Source organism: Trachemys scripta, chromosome 6 (assembly GCF_013100865.1).
Source record: "Trachemys scripta elegans isolate TJP31775 chromosome 6, CAS_Tse_1.0, whole genome shotgun sequence".
Lineage (NCBI taxonomy): Eukaryota > Metazoa > Chordata > Testudines > Emydidae > Trachemys > Trachemys scripta.
Window position 1 is genome coordinate 12,999,448 of NC_048303.1, and position 23,717 is coordinate 13,023,164.

The 23,717-nt window shown below is 38.8% G+C and overlaps 1 protein-coding gene across 2 annotated transcripts in view; it reads right to left on the minus strand.

The window, feature by feature from the left end:
• DYM (dymeclin) overlaps positions 1 to 23,717 on the minus strand; it is a 333,130-nt gene that overhangs the window by 184,576 nt on the left and 124,837 nt on the right. For both annotated transcript variants that reach the window (XM_034773755.1, XM_034773754.1), the window contains exon 10: positions 3,380 to 3,562. In XM_034773755.1, coding sequence (XP_034629646.1) covers positions 3,380 to 3,562 — 183 coding nt within the window. The remainder of the gene's footprint in view (positions 1 to 3,379; positions 3,563 to 23,717) is intronic.

The following is a 23,717-nucleotide window of genomic DNA, read 5'->3' on the forward strand; positions in this document are numbered from 1 at the left end:
GCTCGGGATCGACGGCCGCCGCTACCCCGTCGAATTTGCTTCCGCCTCTTGCCGAGCTGGAGTTCAGCAGTGGACGGGAGAGCAATCGGGGATCGATTTATCACATCTACACTACACGTGAAAAATCGATCCCCGATAGATCGATTGCTACCCGTCAATCCGGCGGGTAGTGTAGACATACCCCATGACTCTTAAGGTAAGAAAAGAAGGCATCTCATGAAATGCTGGCTAACGGTGCAGCTACAGGGCTTTCCTTGACAGCTAGAATTCCAAGGGAACATGAAGGAGTAGGTTTGTTTCCAGTCCCAAAATGACCCAACTTCAGGGTTTAGTTTACAGTGCTCTAGGAGTATCATATCTGTATTTGCTGGTTAGTATTAGTCCTTCAAAGGGCTAGTCTACATTGAAAACTTACATTGGCTTAGCTACGTCTCTCAGACTTGTGAAAAATCCATACCCCTAAGAGACTTAGCTATGCCGACCTAACCCTCTGTGCAGACAGTGCTAGGTCAACAGAAGATTTCTCTCAATTTAGCTACTGCCTCTTAGGGAGGTAGATTAACTACAGCAATAGGAGAATCCCTCCCATTGCTGTGGTGAGTGTCTACACTGAAGAATTACAGTATTGCAGCTTTAGCATTTTAAGCGTAGACATACCCTAAGTAATCTATGTTCAATGGCCATAATATAGGCCTTGGTTAGACTAGAAAGAAAGGTGTGTGTTATTTTAAATTAGATAAGTGATGTTTCAAATCACATTAGCTAAGCACAGTTTAACTCCTTGAAAATCGTGTCAAGTGGTTGTGGTGTGTATGGCATAACTTAGGGTGAAAGTAGAAATGGAACCAGAACAGAATATTATGAAAGTAACAGTAAAACGGGTTGAAAACTGGTTTCTATGATGTTTGTGGAACTAATTATGTGACTTTTCAAGTGTATTTGAGACATAAGCAGCTCAGAAATGTCTATTTAAAATAAAAAACTTCTAAGTGGATACATGGAGAAAGATATTTCTTGCTATATGAGCTTCCAGAATGCTGCAATAAGTGAACTGGATATAGCTTTATTTTCAGAGAAGGTAAGCTGTCTGGAGCACCAGGAAAAATTAAAGCAGCCTTTCAAGATAACACTTGCTCTTCTGCACAGAGTAATTTTTAAGACAGAATGGAAAACCTATTGGGGGGAGGGGGGATTTGTTTATTTTTGTTGTGTGTATTTTTTTTTTAAATTGTGATTCTACAGGTTTCAGAGTAATTTCTCTAGAACACAATTGGTTTCATCCCCAATAAATTAGATAGGATATTTTCATAAAGTAAAAAGTTAATTCTCATATTATATTCAGACCCTATACATAGTTCAAGTTGCAAGAAGGCTTCCATTATAATTCTTGTTAAGAACATAAGAACAGCCATATTGGGTCAGACCAAAGGTCCATCTAGCCCAGTATCCTGTCTTCCGACAGTGGCCAATGCCAGGTGCCCCAGAGGGAATGAACAGAACAGGTAATCATCAAGTGATCCATACCGTTGCCCATTCCCAGCTTCTGGCAAACAGAGGCTAGGGACACCACCCCTGCCCATCCTGGCTAATAGCTATTGATGGACTTATCCTCCATGAACTGATCTAGTTCTTTTTTGAACTCTTTTATAGTCTTGGCCTTCACAACATCCTCTGGCAAAGAGTTCCACAGCTTGACTGTGTGTTGTGTGAAGAAATACTTACTTTTGTTTGTTTTAAACCCGCTGCCTATTAATTTCACTTGGTGACCTCTAGTTCTTGTATTATGAGAAGGAGTAAATAACACTTCCTTATTTACTTTCTCCACATCACTCATGATTTTATAGACTTCTATCATATCCCCCCTTAGTCATCTCTTTTCCAAGCTGAGAAGTCCAAGCCTTATTAATCTCTCCTCATATGGAAGCCGTTCCATACTCCTAATCATTTTTGTTGCCCTTTTCTGAACCTTTTCCAATTCCAATATATCTTTTTTTGAGATGGGGTGACCACATCTGCATGCAATATTCAAGATGTGGGCAGACCATGGATTTATAGAGACAATATGATATTTTCTGTCTTATTATCTATCCCTTTCTTAATGATTCCCAACATTCTGTTCGCTTTTTTAACTGCGGCTGCACATTGAGTGGATGTTTTCAGAGAACTATACACAATGACTCGAAGAGCTTTCTTGAGTGGTAACAGCTAATTTACCATCATTTTATATGTATATTTGGGAATATAGTTTTCCAATGTGCATTACTTTGCATTTATCAACATTGACTTTCATCTGCCATTTTGTTGCCCAATCTCCCAGTTTTGTGAGATCCTTTTGCAGCTCTTCACAGTCTGCTTGGGACTTAACTATTTTGAGTAGTTTTGTATCATCTTCAAATTTTGACACCTCACTGTTTACCCCTTTTTCCAGATAATTTATATGTTGAATAGGTGATCTGGAAAAAGGGGTAAACAGTGTTGTCATTCCCTTTTGTTTTCCCTGCCTCCCAGCTTGTCCACAGGAATAAATTTTATCTGAAGAATTGTATGGTTAACTATGGGAGGAGCAGAATTCGTTTGTTCTAATTGTACAATGCAGATACAATGTTTCCCAACACTTAAAAATGCGTCTAAATAAATTACACACACACACTACAAGTAGTCAGCATGTCATTTAAAACACCACCAATAACATTATGAAATGAGCCCAAGGACCCTCTGAGGACTAAGAGCTTTTCTGCAGAATGAAAGCAGATCCAGGCCCAGCTCAGCTGATTAAAGTTTCCTACTTAAATAAGCGAACTAGTTTCAAGCTCATCCCTTCAATGCTTCAAGTGTCAGGAGTATAAAACTAAGTGTCAAACTAGCTCAGCTACAAACAAGTTTACATATATAGATATAAAACTAAACAAGGAAGTATGGTCCAGGCAGCCCAGATCTCCCAATGCCCTATTTCATTCCTAAGGCCAACAGGATCCTTCTGGCTACCTGACTTGCCCCCGGCTACGCACCCCCTCATCTTCCCATTGCTATTTCTATCTTGTGAAGTTCCAGAGCTATGCAGAAGAGAAAAGGTCTTAAAAACTCAGCAAGAAAGCAAACTCCGTTTTCCAAAACTGAATTGCACAGTACCTTTCAGTGTTTAACACCTCCCCTCCCCCCCCCACCACAGCATCTTTTAAGTTTCATGGGCTGAGACGTGCCAGCTCAGGAACTTCACAGGATCTGTGGAAGAGGAACTCCCTTTCTGTACATTTCCTAGGTTTACAGGACAGAACCTGTATTATAGCACACCTTGGTAAGAGCAATGGTTAAGAAGCCAGGATAACACAATGCCTCAGTTGCTTCATTTCACACTAGAAGATTAAGAAAAGGTACAAACCTTGTGTGTTCTTGAAGGACATAATAGCTTGTCTGTACGGATTTGGTGTATCTGGAGCATCAGTCAAATTAGCTAGCACAAGCAGAAGCAGAAGGCTCTGATTAGCTAACGGTGATGATTGTTCCTGCTGTGGTGCTGGTTTACTTCCTACTCCACCTAACGTGAATACCGTCCACAGGCCAGCTAAAGGGAAGAATTGAAGAAGAGAGTCCTCTTAGCGAATGTTATTAAATATTTATGGTGCGCTTTCAGGGCAGACCCATCTTTACAAATGAGTAAGATGTTTCTTTTGGTCTACCCTAAAGTACAGATACAATACAGAGAAGAACAATTCATCCTGAGAGAGACAAAGTGACAACACTGACCATGAATTTGATGGTGGAAGAATTCATGAAAGCACATTTCAAAGGCGTAGAGGGGAGAGCATTTGGCAGATGAGAACAGGGAGGCTGCTGGAAGTGTAAGAGGTAATAGTGCAGGAGGAGATGAAAGGTACAATCAGGAAAAAGAGGCAGGGCCATAATGGTGCAAGGCTCTGAAGGTAAAGAGATTAAACCTGATGTGATAGAAGACACAAAAGCCAGTGAGGGGATTCAAGGAGGGGATGCTGACACAGGTGGTGCACTGGGAGAGGAAGACAAATTTGTACAATATTTTTGTAATCAGATAATCTCCTTTAAAAATGCAAATTGATTCCGACATGCTGCGTTTCTTAATGTGCTTTTTTATTAAACCCAGAATGATATAATAGATTCCAAGGCCAGAAGGATCACTGTGATCATCAAATCCAGGGATCGGCAACCTTTGGCACGCAGCCCACCAGGGGTAAGCCCCTTGGCGGGCCGGGCCGGTTTGTTTACCTGCGCGTCTGCAGCTTTAGCCGATCTCGGCTCCCACTGGCTGTGGTTCGCCGCTCCAGGCCAACGGGGGCTGCGGGAAGCGGCACGGGCCGAGGGATGTGCTGGTGCCGCTTCCTTCAGCCCCCGTTGGCCTGGAGCGGTGAACCGCAGCCCGTGGGAGCCGCGATCGATCAAACCTACAGATGCGGCAGGTAAACAAACCGGCCCGGCCTGCCAGGGTACTTACCCTGGCGAGCCGCGTGCCAAAGGTTGCTGATCCCTGATCTAATCTGACTTCCTATATAATAGAGGCCATAGAACTTCCCTAAAATAATTCCTAGTGCAGATCTTTTAGAAAAGCATCCAATCTTGATTTTAAAATGTTTAGTGATGGAGAATCTACCATGACCCTTGGTAAGTTGTTCCAATGGTTAGTTACTCTCTGTTAAAATGTATGGCTTATTTCCTGTCTGAATTTGGCTAGCTTCAACTTCCAGTTAGTGGACTGTATTATACCCTTCCCTGCTAGACTGAAGAGCCCATTATTAAATATCTGTTCCCCATGTAGGTACTTATAGACTGTAACCAAATCACCCCCTAACCTTCTCTTTGTAAAGCTAAATAGATTGAGCTCTTTGAGTCTATCACCATAAAGCATGCTTTTTAATCCTTTACTCATTCTCGTGGATCTTCTCTGAAACCCTTCCAACATATCAACATCCTTCTTGAATTGAAGACACCAGAACTGGACGCGGTATTCCAGACGAGGTCACACCAGTGCCAAATCCAGAGAAGTAAAATAACCTCTCTACTCCTACTCAAGCTTCCAGTTTTTCCATCCAAAGATTGCATTAGCCCTTTCAGTTACAGCAGAACATTTAGCTGATTATCCACCACAACACTCAATCTTTTTCAGAGTCACTGCTTCTCAGGATAGCATGCCCCATTCTTTGTTCCCAGCTGCATACAACTTACATTTAGCCATATTAAAATGCATATTGTTTGGTTGGCCCAGTACACCAAGTAATGCAGATCACTCTGTATCAGTGACTGGTCCTCTTCGTTATTTACCACTCCCCCTATTTTTGTGTCATTGTGACAGGATCCCCAGGGTACAAACTGGAACTGGCGTACCGCTGTGCCCCCTTGACTCTCCAGCCTGGGCTTTCTCTCACAATGCTTTGCTAGTGACAACCAGCAAACCCCTTCAGGTGCTGTTATCACTCAGCACAACCGCATGTGGAGCCCCACACTCAGCTAGATTGTATGAATGCTGCTTGAGCCACTCACAAATCACACAGAGAAAGGCACCACTAAATCTCCCGAGTCCCTAGCATTGGACCCCACAACTGTACCGTCTTGCCCTGGTCAGAAGCCTGACCAGGGTAAGTTCATTACCTAGTGTGCCCCTCCCTCTATGTGGAGAGGGCACACATCATCCTTTGTAACCTGAGCTGAGCACTTCAACCAACACACACTGTTTTAGGTAAAATATAAAACAGATTTATTAAGTACAAACAGATATATTTTTATTATAATTGGTAGGCACAATGGGTAAAAGATAGTTACCAAAGAAAATAAAAGGTAAGCGCACAGTCTAAATCTTAAACCTTATTAGACTGGGCAGTATTCGGATCTAGCAGTTTTGTCACCCCCCTCGGTGTTACAGTTCTTAGTACACAGGGTTCCCCTTTAAGCCTGGGACCAGTCTCCTAAGTTCAAGTCTTTGTTTTCCCAGCATTCTTGTTGCTTCCGGTGTAGGCGGGGGAGGAGAAAGGCTCAAAGCATGATGCCACTATCCCCCCCTCTTTTATATCCTCAGTCCATGTGCCAGGAAGACACTAGCTCAGGCATGCCTGGTGGGTTTTGTTAAGTCACAGGGTTGAGCAATCTCCCTGGTGTGGTCTTGTGCAACTTAGTCAAAGTTGAGCAGTCCCCATTGTGTGGTGCTTGCACAACTGTCATTGAATTGTAAATCCCTTGTTTACTATTCCCCTGCTGGTCAATGGCTGGTGATGATCATTCAATGCCTACCCAACTGATATTGATTGGTATTAATTACATTATCTTCCTTTAATTCTTTATTAATCCTGTCCCGTATCAGCTACTCCATTATTTTGCCTGAGATCAATGTCAGGCTGACAAACCTATAATTACCCAGGTCATCCCATTTACCCTTTTTTAAATATTGGCACAACATTAACATTCTTCCAGTCTTCTAGAACTTCCCCAGTGTTCCAAGACTTATTGAAAACCCAGCATTAACCGTGCAGCAAGCTCCTCAGACAGCTCTTTTAAAACTCTCTTATGCAAGTTATCCAGATCTACTGATTTTAAAATGTCTAACTTTAGTAGCTACTGTTTAACATCCGCCTGAGATACTAGTGGAATGGAAAAAGTGTTATCACATGATATGACTACTTCACATGTTTCCCCCCCAAATACAGAATAGAACTTTTTTGAATTATTTATGACAATTTCACCATTTCCATCTAGTAATGGACCAAAACTATTGTTAGGATTTTTTTGTTTGTTCCTAATATACTTAAAAAAACCAAATCTTATTGTCCTTAACTCTGCTTGCCTAAGCAATTTTTTACACTTCCTAGCTTCTAATTTATATTTATTATTATCAACTTTCCCTTTCTTCCGTTTTTTTTTATTATTAAATTTTATAGCTTCCTTCACTTCCTCTCTAAACCAGGTTGGTTTTTTTTAACCAATAGAGTCGCCTTCTTCGATTGTGGCTTTTTGGGCATCTAGTAAGGTGTTCTTAAACAATTCACCTGTTTTAGGAGAAGCACAATTAGCTCATGACCCGGGAACATAACAATTGCTAGTACTTGTTAAACTTTAATAGCCAGATTTACAGTTATGCAAAAGACAGCAACACTGTACACTTTGTTGTGGATGAATGTCATGTCTTTCAAATTCCAAACAATGTTCTTAATGAGGACTAGGCAAAACTAACAATAGTTAACCTCAGTTCTGTTTTAATCAGATCCACCCTTTGATTTTTAAGTTAGGATTCAGAATAAATGAATTAAACTTGAGAAAGTCTAATACTTCAGTGGAAGGCACTTATGCTACCTTTAGGCTTTTTTAATGGATTATATAGAACACGTGCAGTTATGGAAATACAAATTTAGCCTGCAAAACTAGCAGACAATAGTTTTCCTTTGACCTATTGGCTTCTGTTAAGCTTAAAGTACACAATTTACTAGTAATTCTGTTGGGAACCAGTCACCTTTATTGATTGGTGCCTCTTAGTAAAGTGGTAGCTTCCCCACACAAACAACCCCCCCCAAAGTAATTAATTACAAAAAAAATTACATTAATGCAATACTATGGTTGATCAATTAAGCACCCAAAACAGAGGCATAGCATGCAACAAAAAATTGCCTTTGCTTTTTTCGCAACAACATTGCATTGTTTTGATCCACCACAACTTCCAGATCCTTCCCCCATTCTGTATCTGTGTATTTGGTTTTTCTTCCCTAAGAGTAGCACCTTATCTTTGTCTTTGTTGAATTTCATTTTCTTGTCTATAGCCCAGTTCTCCAATTTATCAAGATTCTTTTTAACTTTAGCTCTATCCTCCAAAGTGCTCTATCCTCCAACGTGTTTGCAACCCCCAACTTTGTCTCATCTGAAAATTTGATCAGTATGCTCTCTACTCCTACACCAGATCATTATTAATATGTCAAACACCACCAGACTCAGAACAGATCCCTGTGGAACTCCACTTTTGAGATAATAGTTATTCTTTATTTGCAGTTGTTTAGCCAATTATGTATCCACTTAATGGTAGTTCCACCGAGCCCACATTTCGCCAGCTTACTTATCAGAATGTCATGTGGGACTGTGTCTAAAAGCCTTGCTAAAATCCAACAAAAACAGCTTAAACTATAGTTGGCCTCGTATAAACTCAGCAACCTGAATGGCACTTTTCTTCAAACACAGTTATACATTCAGATTCTGTAATAAACCAACACTCACTTCCTCATGCTCACTGCAAAGAAATTATTACAATGCCAAAAGAAAGAGAAATAATGCCGTTCAGCATTAGTTTGAAGGAGACCCCTTAATGAAGAGCAATTATAATTAAATACTTCACTAAAACAATCATGTTACATGAATCACCCTTTATCAGTACATTTTTGATCAGTTGCTCCCAAATTGAAACAACGCTGCTGAATAAAAAATGCTGCTCAACCTCAATACTGAAGTGTCCCTTTAACTCACATTAGAGCCATTTGGAAGTGTAATTTGGCTGGCCACATTTTGCAAAGAAGGTTAAAAAAAACCTGACAATCATTTATTTTATTTTCACTCATTAAATGAATCAGACTGTAATACATTTTCCCCCTTTTAAACCACAACTATTATGTATTTATCATTCTCAGCTAAACCAGCATTTTTATTTTCCACCATCCCCTCCCTTCTCTAATAGCATCAGCCATTACTACACCTTTCCTCTGAATTTAGGAAAAGCGGTACATAGCCAAACTCATGACCCAACTATCCTACTGAAGCTCTGCGTCTCAGCTGGCAACTTTCTCACTCTGGAAGAGCAAAATCATCCTAAAAGAGATATATAATATTCACCTCAGAGCCATAGGGCATCTCAAAATTTGGCACTGAATGTTATGAGTGGTTGCTCCCAATGTCCTCAAACCAGCAGAAAACCTTAAACTATTCCTTCCGGATTATCAGAACTCAAAATACTGAAACAAATAGCTAATCAAAAATAGTTTGGAAAGGCTGGAAAAGCAGATACAGTGGCTATATAAAATTAAATATAGGAACAAAACCAGTCTCATATCCACCTTAAACATTCAGTGCATCTGTCATGAGAGTGACAGACATACAGGGTGAACGTCAAGAATGCTACATTTGGTGAAAAAGAAAAGGTTGTCAAGACCCAATAAAAATGGCGGGTACCCTATTAATGTGTGGGCTGTCAAGAGGATGAATCATATGTAACACATATATGCTGTAATTGAATTATCAAAACATTGGCTGGCAAGATATGTCACTCAAAGGTTTAATAGTTCTTTACATCCGTTGCCAAAATTTTAAGAGAAAACAATAACTAGCAAGTTCTGGTTCCTAAAACTAATCTGGCCCTACAAGTAAAATAAAGAGATTTAAGGTACATTCCATATACTCAAATCATCAAAATATCAAATTGTAACATTGTCTTTGTCTTTTTTATTTAGAGGCAGGTAATAATTTAATAATTTTGAAACAAAAATTTTCAGATCAAATTTGTTAAACTGGAATTAAAATTGAGTGAGTGAGAGAGAGAGTGTGTACACATGTATATCAGTAAGTTAATGGTAGAACTACAAAGGGATGTTGCAATTATCCCCAAAGTAAGCACTGCAAACCCAAGAAACCCAAAGCTAAGGTTAAATTTTAAATAAATCCAAACATTAAAGGTATGGAAATACACAATGAAGGCACTCAAACAGCCTTAACTCTGCCCTGTAGTGACAACCAGCCAAAAAAAAAAAAAAAAAAAGGAAAACATGCATCTTTAAAAAACGAGTTGAATCTAATTTGGGACCATAAATATAATTATTCACTATTCAGTACTGTATTATTATTGGATTGTGTCACTGTGCCACACTCTTCATGCAGTCTTTGGTTTCCCAATTATCCATTCCTGCTGGGCAGAAACAAGAAAGCCAGGACGGGGAAGTCCCAGGCTGCAGATAACACAGAGTAGTAGCAAGTTTGTTATATTATTCCATATTTAGTTCTGTTCATAATAAAGGGTTTATCTGGATATCGGTCTGTTCATCAGTAAGATACTACACTCACTTCAGGAGAAAATGAAAGTTGTTTGGATGACTTAACTGCGCATTTTCATACCATGTTTGGATTTCTTTTAAATATTATCTTCACTTTGAATTTTATTTGCTATTACACCTCTCCCCTGATATAACACTGTCCTCTGAAGTCAAAAAATCTTACCACATTATAGGTGAAACCATGTTATATCAAACTTGCTTTGAGCCGCTGGAGTGAGCAGCCCTGCCCCCCCGGAGCGCTGCTTTACTGCGTTATATCCGGTCACGTTATATCGGGATAGAGGTGTAGTTGTTTTATGAAGATCCAGAATGTGAGAATTAGATAGAAGTTTTCTTAAAGGCCGTTTCCATCCCAGAAGATGACAAACACTAGCTGCGACTCCCAGCCTCTAAAATACCCTTTTCCTGTTGAAGATTTGTATATTAGTTAACACAAAAGGCTTTACTTCAACTACCCTAGCTGTCAGTCTATAAAAGCAACAAACCCACAGCCACAAAAAATTATTTCTCCATGTGTTTTCAATAAGCACATTTTTGGGTATTTTATTTACATTTATGCCTTAATGTTGCACGTAAGAATATTTGCAGTGAATTCTATACCTGAAATTCTCTCATACGATTCTACTGATGCAGTCGACAACAGGATACCCTATTACCTGTATTTTTGTCCTCTAACTAATAAAATTGCCAACAAATGTCTAAAAAAATTATTTTGTTTTGGCAAATACACAGAAGAGTCTGGAGAGAACATGTTGTTTTCATCTTAAACACTAATCGTTTTTTTCCTCTGGCAGCTCAGACAATGGAAAATTTCTTACTGATAATTTCATTTCTGCAAGCATCTCCCACAATTCTGGGCTTCTGGGCTGCTCTCCTCTCTCTGCAGCTTCATGGAGGCAGATCAGTGCTTTGACTCCACACATTCAGGCCATCCCCCACTTGCCACCAGATGAATTATTCCCAAGCTGTAAAACCTGCATAATATCAGTACTTACAAAATATTCCAGACAATGAAATAACTGTGTACATGAGACCAAGGAAAAACTATCCTATGGTAACAATTCCACTTAATATTTGACGTTTGGCTCACAAGCCATTTAGGTGGGTAGATTCTGAGAGATGCTGCTGGCAGAAAGGAAATTATCAGTAAAAAATTTTCCATTCTGTAGCCCAGCTTCTCCCTCAATTCTGGATATTGGGGAAGTATTGAGCAGAGAGCAGATGTTTTCATAACCATCCCTAAAAGAGTTCAGTAGATAAGAAGTACCCCCCTTTAATATAGGCTGCTCAAAATTCTATATTATTTCCGGACTGCCACCTCATCACCTTCCTGCCAAAGAAGGCCTCTGCAGAAGACAAAATTCCACTTTATAATGCTTAATGAAGATGTTAGCTGTAGAACAAGGGACCACTTTGCAAATTTCTGAGGTGGACGAACTTGCTCGGGCCACCCATGAGGCTGCTAAGGATCTCATGGAGTGAGCCTTGATCCCTTCTGGGGCAGGAACCTCTGATGATTTGTCTAATCCACCTAGTGGAGGAGGATTTGGAAACTCCACGTCCCTAGCACTTTGGGTGGAAGGACACAAATAGGAAGTTCGATCTTTTCGTGGATTTTGCACACTTGGGAAAGATTTTCAACACTCTTCTGAAATCTAAGGTGAGCTATGCCTTTTCAGTTGGCTATTGTGGTTTTGGACAAAATGAAGGAAGCACAACCTCTTGTGAATTGTGGAAGGAAGAATTCACCTTAGAAAGAAAGGACTCTGGTGTCCTAAGAACCACCTTGTCCTCCTGGAATATACAGCAAGGCTTCTGTATAGATAAGGCTGCCAACTCAGACATTCGCCTTGTGGATGTGACAGCTACTAAGAAACAAGTCTTAATGGATAAATAAAAAGCCAACACTGAAAGCAAAGGTTCACAGGGGTGGCTTGTCAGTGCCCTCAAAACTAGAGGTAGGTCCCATTTTGAAAAGTAGTCTGACCACTTACCTGGCTACTCAAACTGCTCAAAGTTATCTGGCTACCTGTGGACTGTACACCTGGGTGCTCGAAAATCCTATAAATAGCACACTAAAAGTGGACCTTACATGCAATGGTGCTGGGCTGAAGGCCACTGTTTAGGCCTTCTTGGAGAAAATCCAGAATGGCTAGAATTCCAGGATCTCTAGGATCAGCACTGTATTCTTGGCACCAGTTACAGAATGTGGTCCAGACAGAGGAATATGCTTTTAGTGTTGATACCCTCTTAGATGAAAGCAATGTCTTGATGACTGTGGAGGACAGACATGCCTCCTAGTGATTCCCTTTCAATAATCAAGCTGTTAGTTGAAGCAGTTTCAGTTCCAGATGAAGAAGAGGACCTTTCGAGAGAATGTCCAGTCTCCATGGAAGCTGGAGTGGGGATTCCAGTTTCAGCTCTATCAGGTCTGAAAACTAAGGCCTTTTTGAGCATAGCCTCCATCTTTCTACCTGTAGGGTCCTTAAAGTAGAACTCCCCCTCTTAAATAAATTAAGAAAAGACAATCTGAAGCTACATCTCTGTGTGGGTATGCTTTTAATAAGAAAGGAAGAAACCTTCTGGATGCAGGGAACATTTGTCCAGCAGAGAATTTCAGGGCTTTTATGAACTGATTGGAAACATCTTCCGTATCAGTGAAAACAAATTTGGGATTTTAATTTAGCCTGACAATTTGTGGAACAGTATCAAATATATGAAATGAGATTTTATGACAATAAGGAACCTCCATTCAACATCCTACATAGTCTTTTATATAAGCAGAAAACTACAGAAATTCAGTGCTAAAGATCTAATTTCCATTATCCAGGAAAAATAGGACACATCTGGGTGATGTTCATGTTTGTGCTTCCACGCAGTTAAGTTTTAAACTTTGCTGGACACATTCATGCTTTCATGTGATTAAAGAAAAAATTTAATGGCTTGGTTTCAAGGTGAAAGATTTTACGTTTGCATGGGGAATGGGGATCGGAGAATGGACAGCCTACTTAAAAATATTTAGATTCAATAGAAAATGTTGCACTGATTTAATTTTAGCTGACATGTTAGAACCATACATTATTTCGACATACACAATATTTCCAAGAATTTTCCCCCTCTGGAAATTAGTGGCCTCATTGCAACAGTTCTATTGAGTTTGGGGCTCTTCCTGGGATACTGATTAAACTACTCAGTGGTTAATGGCCTCAGAATGAATGTCTTGTTCTATTTCATGACCTTTAGTTTAGTAGAGGATAAAACGGCCACTTCTGAGCCTTCTTCCTGGAATAAGAGCTAAATCAGCATGTATTCCCTTTGTTGCTTATTTCATGTTTCTGACTGGAAAAGAAATATGGGAGGGCAATTTTCAAATTCTTTTAGAAATTTTTTCCCCTAGTTGCTGCAAGAATCCATTCATGTTCCAACATCTATTGCTACCCTCAAAATTTACGTTCTGGCACCATCTTACTTCATTATCAGAATCTTACAGAGCAAGGTCCTGTATCATTCAGCCACACATTATCAGTCTCCATATTTATGACAGAATGCAAGACAAACTTTCAATGAACTTACATGGGTCAGTCAACTACACAGCTTCCAAAGTCTCAAACAATTTTCCATTAAATTGATTATCCATCATTTTAAGTCTAAGCTTAATGTTTTATTTTAATTCATGCTGACATAATCTTTTTGGATTGTTCATTTTTCTCATCACTGGAGCCTAATAGGATAGCACATCCATTTCTTCCCAGCAGCCTCAACCTCTACTACACATTCTCCACTCTGCAACTGAGTTTATTGATTTAAAAAATTTGACTCTAAGTGCCAGCTACTGGCCATCAGACTTTTTCTGAGAGCCTTCATTAGAGCCTTGCATGAAGCAGATTTATTTGGCAGCCTCTGGCCACGTTTTGGCTGAAGGAGAAGATGTAGGAGTTTTAGAGACAGTAGGGCCTCGACATCCTGGTGACTTGTTTTGGTCTCATTTTAAACATTTCCAACCTGACAATCATATCCCTAGCTACCAACTAGAACGAAGAAAAATACTTACAGATTGGACTGGGGGGGGACGGGACGGGACAGACATCTAGTTGTACATGTCAACTCAGCTCAAGAACTAGTTCCATGACACATCCCACCATTTGGTGAAACTTTTGGAATACAGGCAGTTGTTTTCTGCTGCATCCCAAAAAGCTTACTGTGAAAGTAAAAGTTGACTGTGAAGGACAATAGCACAAAGGAGTTTCCTCAAATACCCACCTAATGCTAACAAGTCCTTCTTCCACCAAGAACAATGACTAACTGTTCTAAAAAAAAAAAAAAATCAATAGAACTAATATTTAATTATTATGTCCAGACAGCAGCCTTAGGAACTTCAGGGTATTTGTTTAATATTCAGCATGCATACCAAGTTTCTTAACTCAATGGTTCTCAAATTGTGGTCTGAGAAGCACTTGCTAGTGGCCTGTGGAGAGCTGGCTGTTGACATGGTGCTGTCATTCTTGTTTCCAGCTGCTATATTGTATTAGACGAAAGCTAAAAATACATAAACATTTTCCTAATATTACTTTTCCCTGTAACCAATTTCGCTAGTTGCCACGGGGATGTTATGTGATAATAAATGGGAAAGGAAAAAGTGGTCCATGGAATCATTAATGAGAGAGGACAGATCCACAAGGCCATCTCTGTATCAAATTGTGGTTCCCATAATGAAAAGGTTTGAGAAGCCCTGTCTTAAATCAAAGCACGTTTTTATAATTTCTTAGCAATTTTTTTAAGTCCTAAGACAGACTTTAAAGAACTAAAATAAAGCTAAAATTGGGGAGCACCAGCCTAGCTCTGTCCTGTTGATTAATGACTTGGATATTATTGCAGCCAAATAAACTTAGGAAATTCCCATTACAAGTCTCTGAAAGACTCATCATAGAGAGAAACTGGCAAAGCTGAAACAAAGGAAACATGGGGTAATTTCATCTGGACAGTGATCTTTTAGGTCAAAAATCTTTCATCCTCAAAATTACCTTACTGCTCTTTATTAGTTTAACACACAGTTATACAAACTATACAGAGGGATTATTTCATCCAATGAAACAAAGTAATTAAAAGCAAGGCCTCACAAATTAGGACAGGAGTAGTTATATCCTTCATGCATTCTAGTTTTCATGCAGTGAAATTATAAAACTTCAGAGAGATAACAGTTTTTTTAAATATTTAGAATGCTATCTGCAGTAGACAAGTTTTAACAGAATAACGTATCTTAAAAATCTGACAATATATGTGGCACTATATAAAATAATAGTAATAATAAAATAATAATAATAATTGCAACAGAATTTCTAATTTTCAGATGTATTTAACATGCTTTGTGCGATCATAAGTGCTGGCTAATCCACTGCCTACCATTTGGATAAGATAATTAACCAAAACTAGCTTGCAACATAAAAGAACGAACATTTTAAAACTAATCATGAAAGGCTAGTTTCTAGCATACACAGAATCTGGCAAAATAAGTTCAGTTTTTAAATACTAGTATACTGGCATATTTTTAAGACATTGGCACAGTGTAACAAGAATGAATGCAAGAGAAATACTGAATTTAAAGAAATTTGTGCAATGTTTTAAATGTTTTGAGATGAAAGCTAAATACCAGCAGATCTTTATTTCGTTTTTACCTTTTGGAATATAAACACGCACAATAACTGTACATATCAATGTAAGTGCATACCAAATGGAGGCAGCAGGACCATTAATAAGCAGAATCATATCAAGCAAACATTTACTCTGAAATCTGAAGTACTGTGTGTGCAATATTTTAGTCTCATGATTTTCATGAACTCTAATAGGAAACTCTCATAAGATTTTAATAAGGGTGACATTACTAAATCTCCACACACCATTGGAAAAATATAATTCTTTGGGTCTAGACTAACTAAAAAAAAAAAAAAAAAAAAAAAAAAAAAATCGCACTTCAAGTACACATTAAGGGAATTGTTTTTTTAAAAACGGACAATTTGCAGAAAAGCTACTTTTCACAGTATGCGTCCTTTTGATAAAATCAGCATAACAAGTCCATTAATATTGGGTCACATGCAAATATTTGACTGTCAACAGGAAATTTGGTTCTTGGTACAGAAGATTTTTCTTGGGTCAAAGTTCTTTAACACATACTATTACTCAAAAGCAGAAAAGTACTCTCTCCCTGCTGCCAAGGGAAACAAACTAAAAACTTCTAATAGGTCAAACTATGAAGTGAGAAATCTACTGCCTGTCCCCACTTTTGATCATAGCTTTCCTGGGAACAGCACAGTAAGAGTCACCTGATTCACTTCTGTCCATGTGGTTCCCAATAACCCAATGCAGTTGCAGCAGGGGAAAGCTGTGAGAAGCAGCAGAGACAATGAAGCTATCTGAACAAGGTGGGAGAGCATCAATTTACACTTAATTTACAACTGGAAGATTCTCTCAATCACAATGGGCAGAAAATTTAACATTTTTGAAATGAGAGTTCAGATTATACAGAAAATTATGGCACTCACCAGAGATCCTTGGATGAGTGGATTTTTCAACGTGTGGGTATATTACCACTGAAAAAGGTGTTACTAAGCAGGATGAATGTGTTTGAAGAGGCCAAGGCTCTGATGTCATTAACATATTCTGGAAGCAGCTTCTCAAGAAATGATCGGTCCCCTTCCCAATGCAGAAGTGTTCCCTACACTACATTTTGCTATTTGGTCCAGTCTAATTTTAAGTGAACAGCAATGAAGCTTGAATAACTGTAGGAAGAATGTTCCATAATCTAATAAACTTCAACTTCACCCATTTACTCCTACAGGTAATTCTCTCTGTGTAATACCATAACACCCCCCATCCTTTGGTGTTCAGACCCCTTAAATAAAGACAGACAGTCATTGCTCTTTCGTTGTTTAGCCAAACTACACATTTTAAGTCATTTCTTTTAAAGTCACTTTTCATTTTGTTTCCTGTGATTAATCCTAGCTCCAGCACTCTGTGACTTCAAACATCACAATGAAAAAAAAATCACAAATGAACTGCTAGCGTGTAGAGATCACTGCATATCACGCTGACCTATACTGTCTCATTATTTACTTGTACTCTCTTGTCTGTTTATATCCATCTGTTGTCTTTTGTGTTGTATTTACATTGTAAACCCCCTTGGGCAAGGACTTTCCATTTGTTCTGTGTTTATACAGCACCTTGCACAATAGGGTCCTGGTCAATAACAAAGGCTCCTAGGTGCTATAGTAATACAAATAATAAATAACAATACATTTGACAAAACAAATGAGCATAATTATTTGTAAAGAGTACACTCTCAATAGCGGTATTCATTTTCCTTCATCATCTACCTTTTCTCCTTTCTCACTGTCCTCAATGATTTGTCCTTATTTCATTACGATACCTAATTTAAAATAGGCTTTTCAAGACAGGAACCTTGGTTTTGTCTTTAAAGAATCAAATATCCTTTTTCCATTAAATGAATAATGATAAATAATTGGTCAGTCCTTCCCAGCCCAGTAATAATTTTTAATCACATGTCTGAGTTCCCTCCAAATGGTCAACCTCTTCCTGGAACTTGAGATACACTCAATTATACACATTCTAGGTACAGCCTCATCAAAGTCAAATTGCACATTTTAACAAAAACTAAGGCTGTCAAGCGATTAAAAAATTAATCGTGATTAATTGTGCTGTTAAACAATAATAGAATATCATTTATTTAAATATTTTGGGATGTTTTCTACATTTTCAAATATATTGATTTCAATTACAACAGAATACAGTGTACAGTACTCACTTTATATTTTTTAATTACAAATATTTACACTGTAAAAAACAAAATCTATAGTATTTTTCAATTCACCTAATTCAAGTACTGTAGTGCAATCTCTTTATCATGAAAGTTGAACTTACAAATGTAGAATTATGGGGGAAAAAAAAAACAAAAAAAAGCCTGCATTCAAAAATAAAATCACGTAAACTTTAGAACCCACAAGTCCAATCAGTCCTACTGCTTGTTCAGCCAATTGCTCAAAGAAGTTTGTTTATATTAGCAGAAGATAATGCTGCCTGCTTCTTGTTTACAAAGTCACCTGAAAGTGACAACAGGTGTTTGCATGGCACTGTTGTAGCCAGCATCGCAAGATATTTATGTGCCAGATGTACTAAAGATTCATATGTCCCTTCATGCTTCAACCACCATTCCAGAGGACATGCGTCCATGCTGATGACGGGTTCTGCTCAATAACGATCCAAACCAATGTGGACTGACACATGTTCATTTTCATCGTCTGAGTCAGATGCCATCACCACAAGGTTGATTTTCTTTTTTGGTGGTTTGGGTGTATCAGAATGTTGCTCTTTTAAGACTTCTGAAAACATGCTCCACACCTCGTCCCTCTCAGATTTTGGAAGGCATTTCAGATTCTTAAATCTTGGGTCGAGTGCTGAAGCTGTCGTTAGAAATTTCACATTGGTATCCTCTTTGCATTTTGTCACATTTGCAGTAAAAGTGTTCTTAAAACGAACAACATGTGCTGGGTCATCATCCGAGACTGCTATAACATATAGCAGAATGCGGGTAAAACAGAGCAGGAAACATACAATTCTACCCCAAGGAGTTCAGTCACAAATTTAATTAACGCATGAAGAAGCATATGAATCTTTAGTATATCTGGCACGTAAATATATTGCGACGCCAGTTACAACAGTGCCATGCGAATACCTGTTCTCACTTTCTGTGACATTGTAAATAAGAAGTGGGCAGCATTATCTCCCATAAACGTAAACTAACTTGTTTCTCTTAGCAACTGGAGGAACAAAAAGTAGGACTGAGTGGACTTGTAGGCTCTAAAGTTTTACATTGTTTTGTTTTTGAGTGAAGTTATGTAACAAAAAAAATCTACATTTGTAAGTTGCACTTTCATGACAAAGAGATTGCACTACAGTACTTGTATGAGGTGAACTGAAAAAATACTATTTCTTTTGTTTATCATTTTTCCAGTGCAAAATTAATATGAAATGAGCACTGTACACTTTGTATTCTGTGTTGTAACTGAAATAGATATATTTGAAAATGTACAAAAACACCCACAAATATTTAATTTCAATTGGTATTCTATTGTTTAACAGTGCAATTAATCACGATTAATTTTTTTATTGCAATTAATTTTTTTGAGTTAATCACATGCGTTAACTGTGATTAATCTACAGCCCTAACAAAAACATTTTTAAACACTATTGTATTTAACTCCTTTGGAACACTGCTTGCTGGTCACAGCTAGGAAGAAGGCAACAGGTTGCGCTGAGAAATGAACTATTGTACTGGAGGGAGCTTACTAGTGGAGTTCCTCAAGGATCAGTCTTGGGTCCAATTTTATTCAATATTTTTATTAATGACCTTGGCACAAAAAGTAGGCATGTGCTAATGAAATTTGCTGGTGACACAACATTGGAAGTCATCATCAATAAAGAGGAGGATCAGAATATTATAATGAAGATCTGAATGAACTTGAAGACTGGAATGACAGAAATGGGATGAAATTGATTAGTACAAAGTTCAAGGTCATGCATGTAGGGTCTAATAAGAAGAATTTCTGCTACAAGGTGGGGGCTCATTAGCTGGAAGTGACAGAGTAGGAGAGAGACCTGGCTGTGTGGGTCAATCACAAGATGACTATAAGCCACCACTGTAATGTGGTTCCGAAAAAGGCGCACACAGTCCTAGGATCTATTAGGGCAAGCATTTCCAGTAGAGATAGAGAAGTATTAATGCTTTTCTACAAGGCACTGGTAAGACCACTTTTGAAATACTGTGTACAGTTCTGGTCATCCATGCTCAAGACAAATTTAAACTGGAACAGGTGCAAAGAACAGCTACTAGGATAACCAGGGGAATGGATAGGAGACTGGAAGACCTTGGCTTTAGTCTAACAAAAAGAAGGCTAAGAGGTAGGGTGACCAGACAGCAAGTGTGAAAAATCAGGACGTCGAGGGGAGTAATAGGAGCCTATATAAGAAAAAGACCCTTGCTCCATTATCTTCCCTTCTGTGCCAGGGAAGAAGTAATTAAGGAAATCATCTGCAAACACTTGGAAGGTGGTAAGGTGATAGGGAATAGCCAGCATGGATTTGTAAAGAACAAATCATGTCAAACCAATCTGACAGCTTTCTTTGATAGGATAACGAGCCTTGTGGATAAGGGAGAAGCGATGGATGTGGTATACCTAGACTTTAATAAGGCATTTGATACAGTCTCACATGATATCCTTATCAATAAACTAGGTAAATACAATTTAGATGGGGCTACTATAAGGTGGGTCATAAGTGGCTGGATAACCGTACTCAGAGAGGAGTTATTAATGGTTGCCAATCCTGCTGGAAAGGTATAACAAGTGGGGTTCCGCAGGAGTCTGTTTTGGGACCGGCTCTGTTTAATATCTTCATCAACGACTTAGATATTGGTATAGAAAGTACGCTTATTAAATTTGCAGATGATCCCAAACTGGGAGGGATTGCAACTGCTTTGGAGGGTCATAATTCAAAATGATCTGGACAAATTGGAGAAATGGTCTGAGGTAAACAGGATGAAGTTTTACAAAGACAAATGCAAAGTGCTCAACAAACAGTGAAACCATCAACTCACCCTCAATTAGTGTAGTCAAAAAGACAACAGGATGAGTAAGAACAGCTGTTCTTTCCAAAAAAGGACTAATTCACCAATGTAGGGACTATACACATGCTTGTGTGTCTTTGCTGAACTGGGCCTAAATTCATTTCATTTTTTTGTATCTTAGTTTACAATTAATAGTAACAGGAAGAAAACTACAACAAAGGTTAAACTGCTAATGTACTAGACTAGGGATCGGCAACGTTTGGCACGCGGCTCGCCAGGGTAAGCACCCTAGTGGGCTGGGCCAGTTTATTTACCTGCTGACACGGCAGGTTCGGCCGATCGCGGCCCCCACTGGCTGCGGTTCGCAGTCCCGGGCAAATGGGGGTGGCGGGAAGCCGCGGTCAGCACATCCCTCGCCCGCGCTGCTTCTCACCGCCCCCATTGGCCCAGGACGGCGAACCGCGGCCAGTGGGGGCTGCGATCAGCCGAACCTGCCACGTCAGCAGGTAAATAAAGTGGCCCAGCCCGCCAGGGTGCTTACCCTGGTGAGCCACGTGCCAAATGTTACCGACCTCTGCGCTAGACCATTGCTTATAACACCACACAATCTTGTCATTGTTTCCTTGCGCTCCCCCATCTGTTTGTTGGATCCACCTATTGTCTCTCATCTTATATACAAACTGTAAGATCTTTGGGGCAGGGCCCATCTTTTTGTTACACATTTGTACAATGCCTAGCACAAAGATCCCTAATTGAGGACCACAGCTACTACCAAATACAAATAATAAAGAACATTTTACAACATTATACAAAAACATAATATCACAGCTTTAAGACTCCTTTTAAACCTTAGAAACTTGGGAAGGTGGGGCTGATAGAGATTAAAAGCCTAAGAGAAATGTGGGAAAGACTGCAGTCCACCTAGTTTTGGATTCAATTACATAATAACTGACTCAATCAGCTATCACGTCTCAGAACAGCAAACCCCAAGCCAAAAAGAAAACCACAAAATGAGACATAAGAAGAAAATTTATAGAAAACTCCCCTGGCTTCTACGCACTGTCCTACTTTGTGACTCCTCCTTTTCGTTTTTTTGTTTGGTTGGTTTGGTTTTGGAGGGGCAGGGAGGGAGGGCACATTGAGGCTATGTGTAACTACATTAAGAATCAATAATATGATCTGTCAATGGTTATTAGACAAAAACAAGAGAGAGAAACATAGAAACACATCCAAAAATTTCTCCTGGCAAAAAAGACAGCAACATTTATTTGCAGTATTGACTGTGAAAACAAAATGATCCAGTTGGTCTGATGGAGAAAAATACCACCAAAAACAACACATGCCTCAGAGGCTGGACAAAGGAGGAAAAGTACAGATAACAAATTTACAAGAAAAAGGATCCAAACATGTAAACTAACGGTATATAATAACCTATAAATAACTGTTGTTTCCCAGTAAAACATCAGGAAATGTTTTTATAATAGGTTCTTGATATCTAAAATTTGCAAGTCTTTTACCTTCCAAATTCACCTTTACCAATTTGTGTTTAAAGCAGAGTCAAAGGGAAGGACAGAAGAAAATCCATCTATATTTAAGGTTATTTTGCAGTGTTTTCTGGGAAAAATGAGAAGTATTGGCACTAAAGTCAAATCTGGTTTTTTCACATTTACTTTCATTTAAAAAGGTGTTTAAAGTAACAGGTCAAGTGGATTGGATTGCTACAGAAACATTTTAAAATGATTTCATGACCAAAGTGTAAGATATATTTTAAATGAACCTATATAACTTCACACCTACTGTTGGCATATTTAAAAATTCAAAGGGAAATTTTACTTAGTCTACTAATACTGATACTTAGTCTACTAATAAGAAAATTTTGGTTAAAACAAAAAATAGCAAGCCAAATTTCTCTCTGTTACATTGTTTTATTATTTGCAGTGGAATCTATTCCTTATCAGGAACTGCAGCCCCAATGCTAGGCAATCTATACACATGTAATAAAGAAAAAAGCCAATGTCTGCCCCAGAGAGTTTACAATCTTCGCATATGACAAAAGACTATAGGTGAAGGGGGTGGGGTTGAGAATATACATTGGAGGAAGGAAAGAGGTAACAGTATAATAAACCCGTTTGTTTCACTAAGTAGCACTCAAGAAAAGAAGGCTATGGAGAACAGAATACAACTATCCTAGGTGATTTTATTACACTAAAGCAGCTACAAATACTGTAGCTTAATAATTATGAGACAGAGAATAGACTAATGTGCAGCTGTCTTGGACTTAACCACAGTGATCACGTTATGCTACACCCAACAATAATTCCAGTGTAACCATGTCAAAGGTAGCTAGAGTAATGTGATGAATTGAAATCAGGTATCAAGATTTTATGTTTTGAAATAACTTGGCTTCCTAAAGTTAAGGGATTATTTTGAATCTTTCTAAAACTTCACAGAGTGAAAACTAAAAATTCTTTGGGTCCACATTTTCCAAAGTGCTCAGCACCCACAAGTGGGACCAGATTTCAAGAGCAAGCAGCCCCTGTGTTTGAGTACTTAAGTGAAGAGGCTGGATTTTCAAGCAATCATTTTCCTAAAATTTGCACTAGAACAACAAGAGCTGCTGGATGCTGAACGTCTGCTCTCTTAAATTACACACAGGTAAAAGTTTTAGAACCTCTGTTTACTTCAGAGGATGGTCTGGATTTATCCCAATTCCCTTGCCCCCAAATTATTTATGGTACAATGTGGGTCTACAGTGCTCCAAGCATGTGTTATCACAAATTCACAGAGAACTGTGTCAGTTCCCATTTGAGAAGGCAGATGGAACATCTTTTTATGACCATCACTAGTTACTATCAATGCACAGGTTGATACAGGATACTCTAGAAGGAGGGTAAGTCAGCATGGTTTCCTGGAGGCCAGCCTTCCCATCAGCAAAAGCTCTAGTCTCCACTAATAAAGAAAGCAGGATTCCCGAAGTACTGCCAACAGGTTTCCCACGAAGCAAGTGTAACTTATTAAAGAGACAAGGTGGGTGAGGTAATATCTTT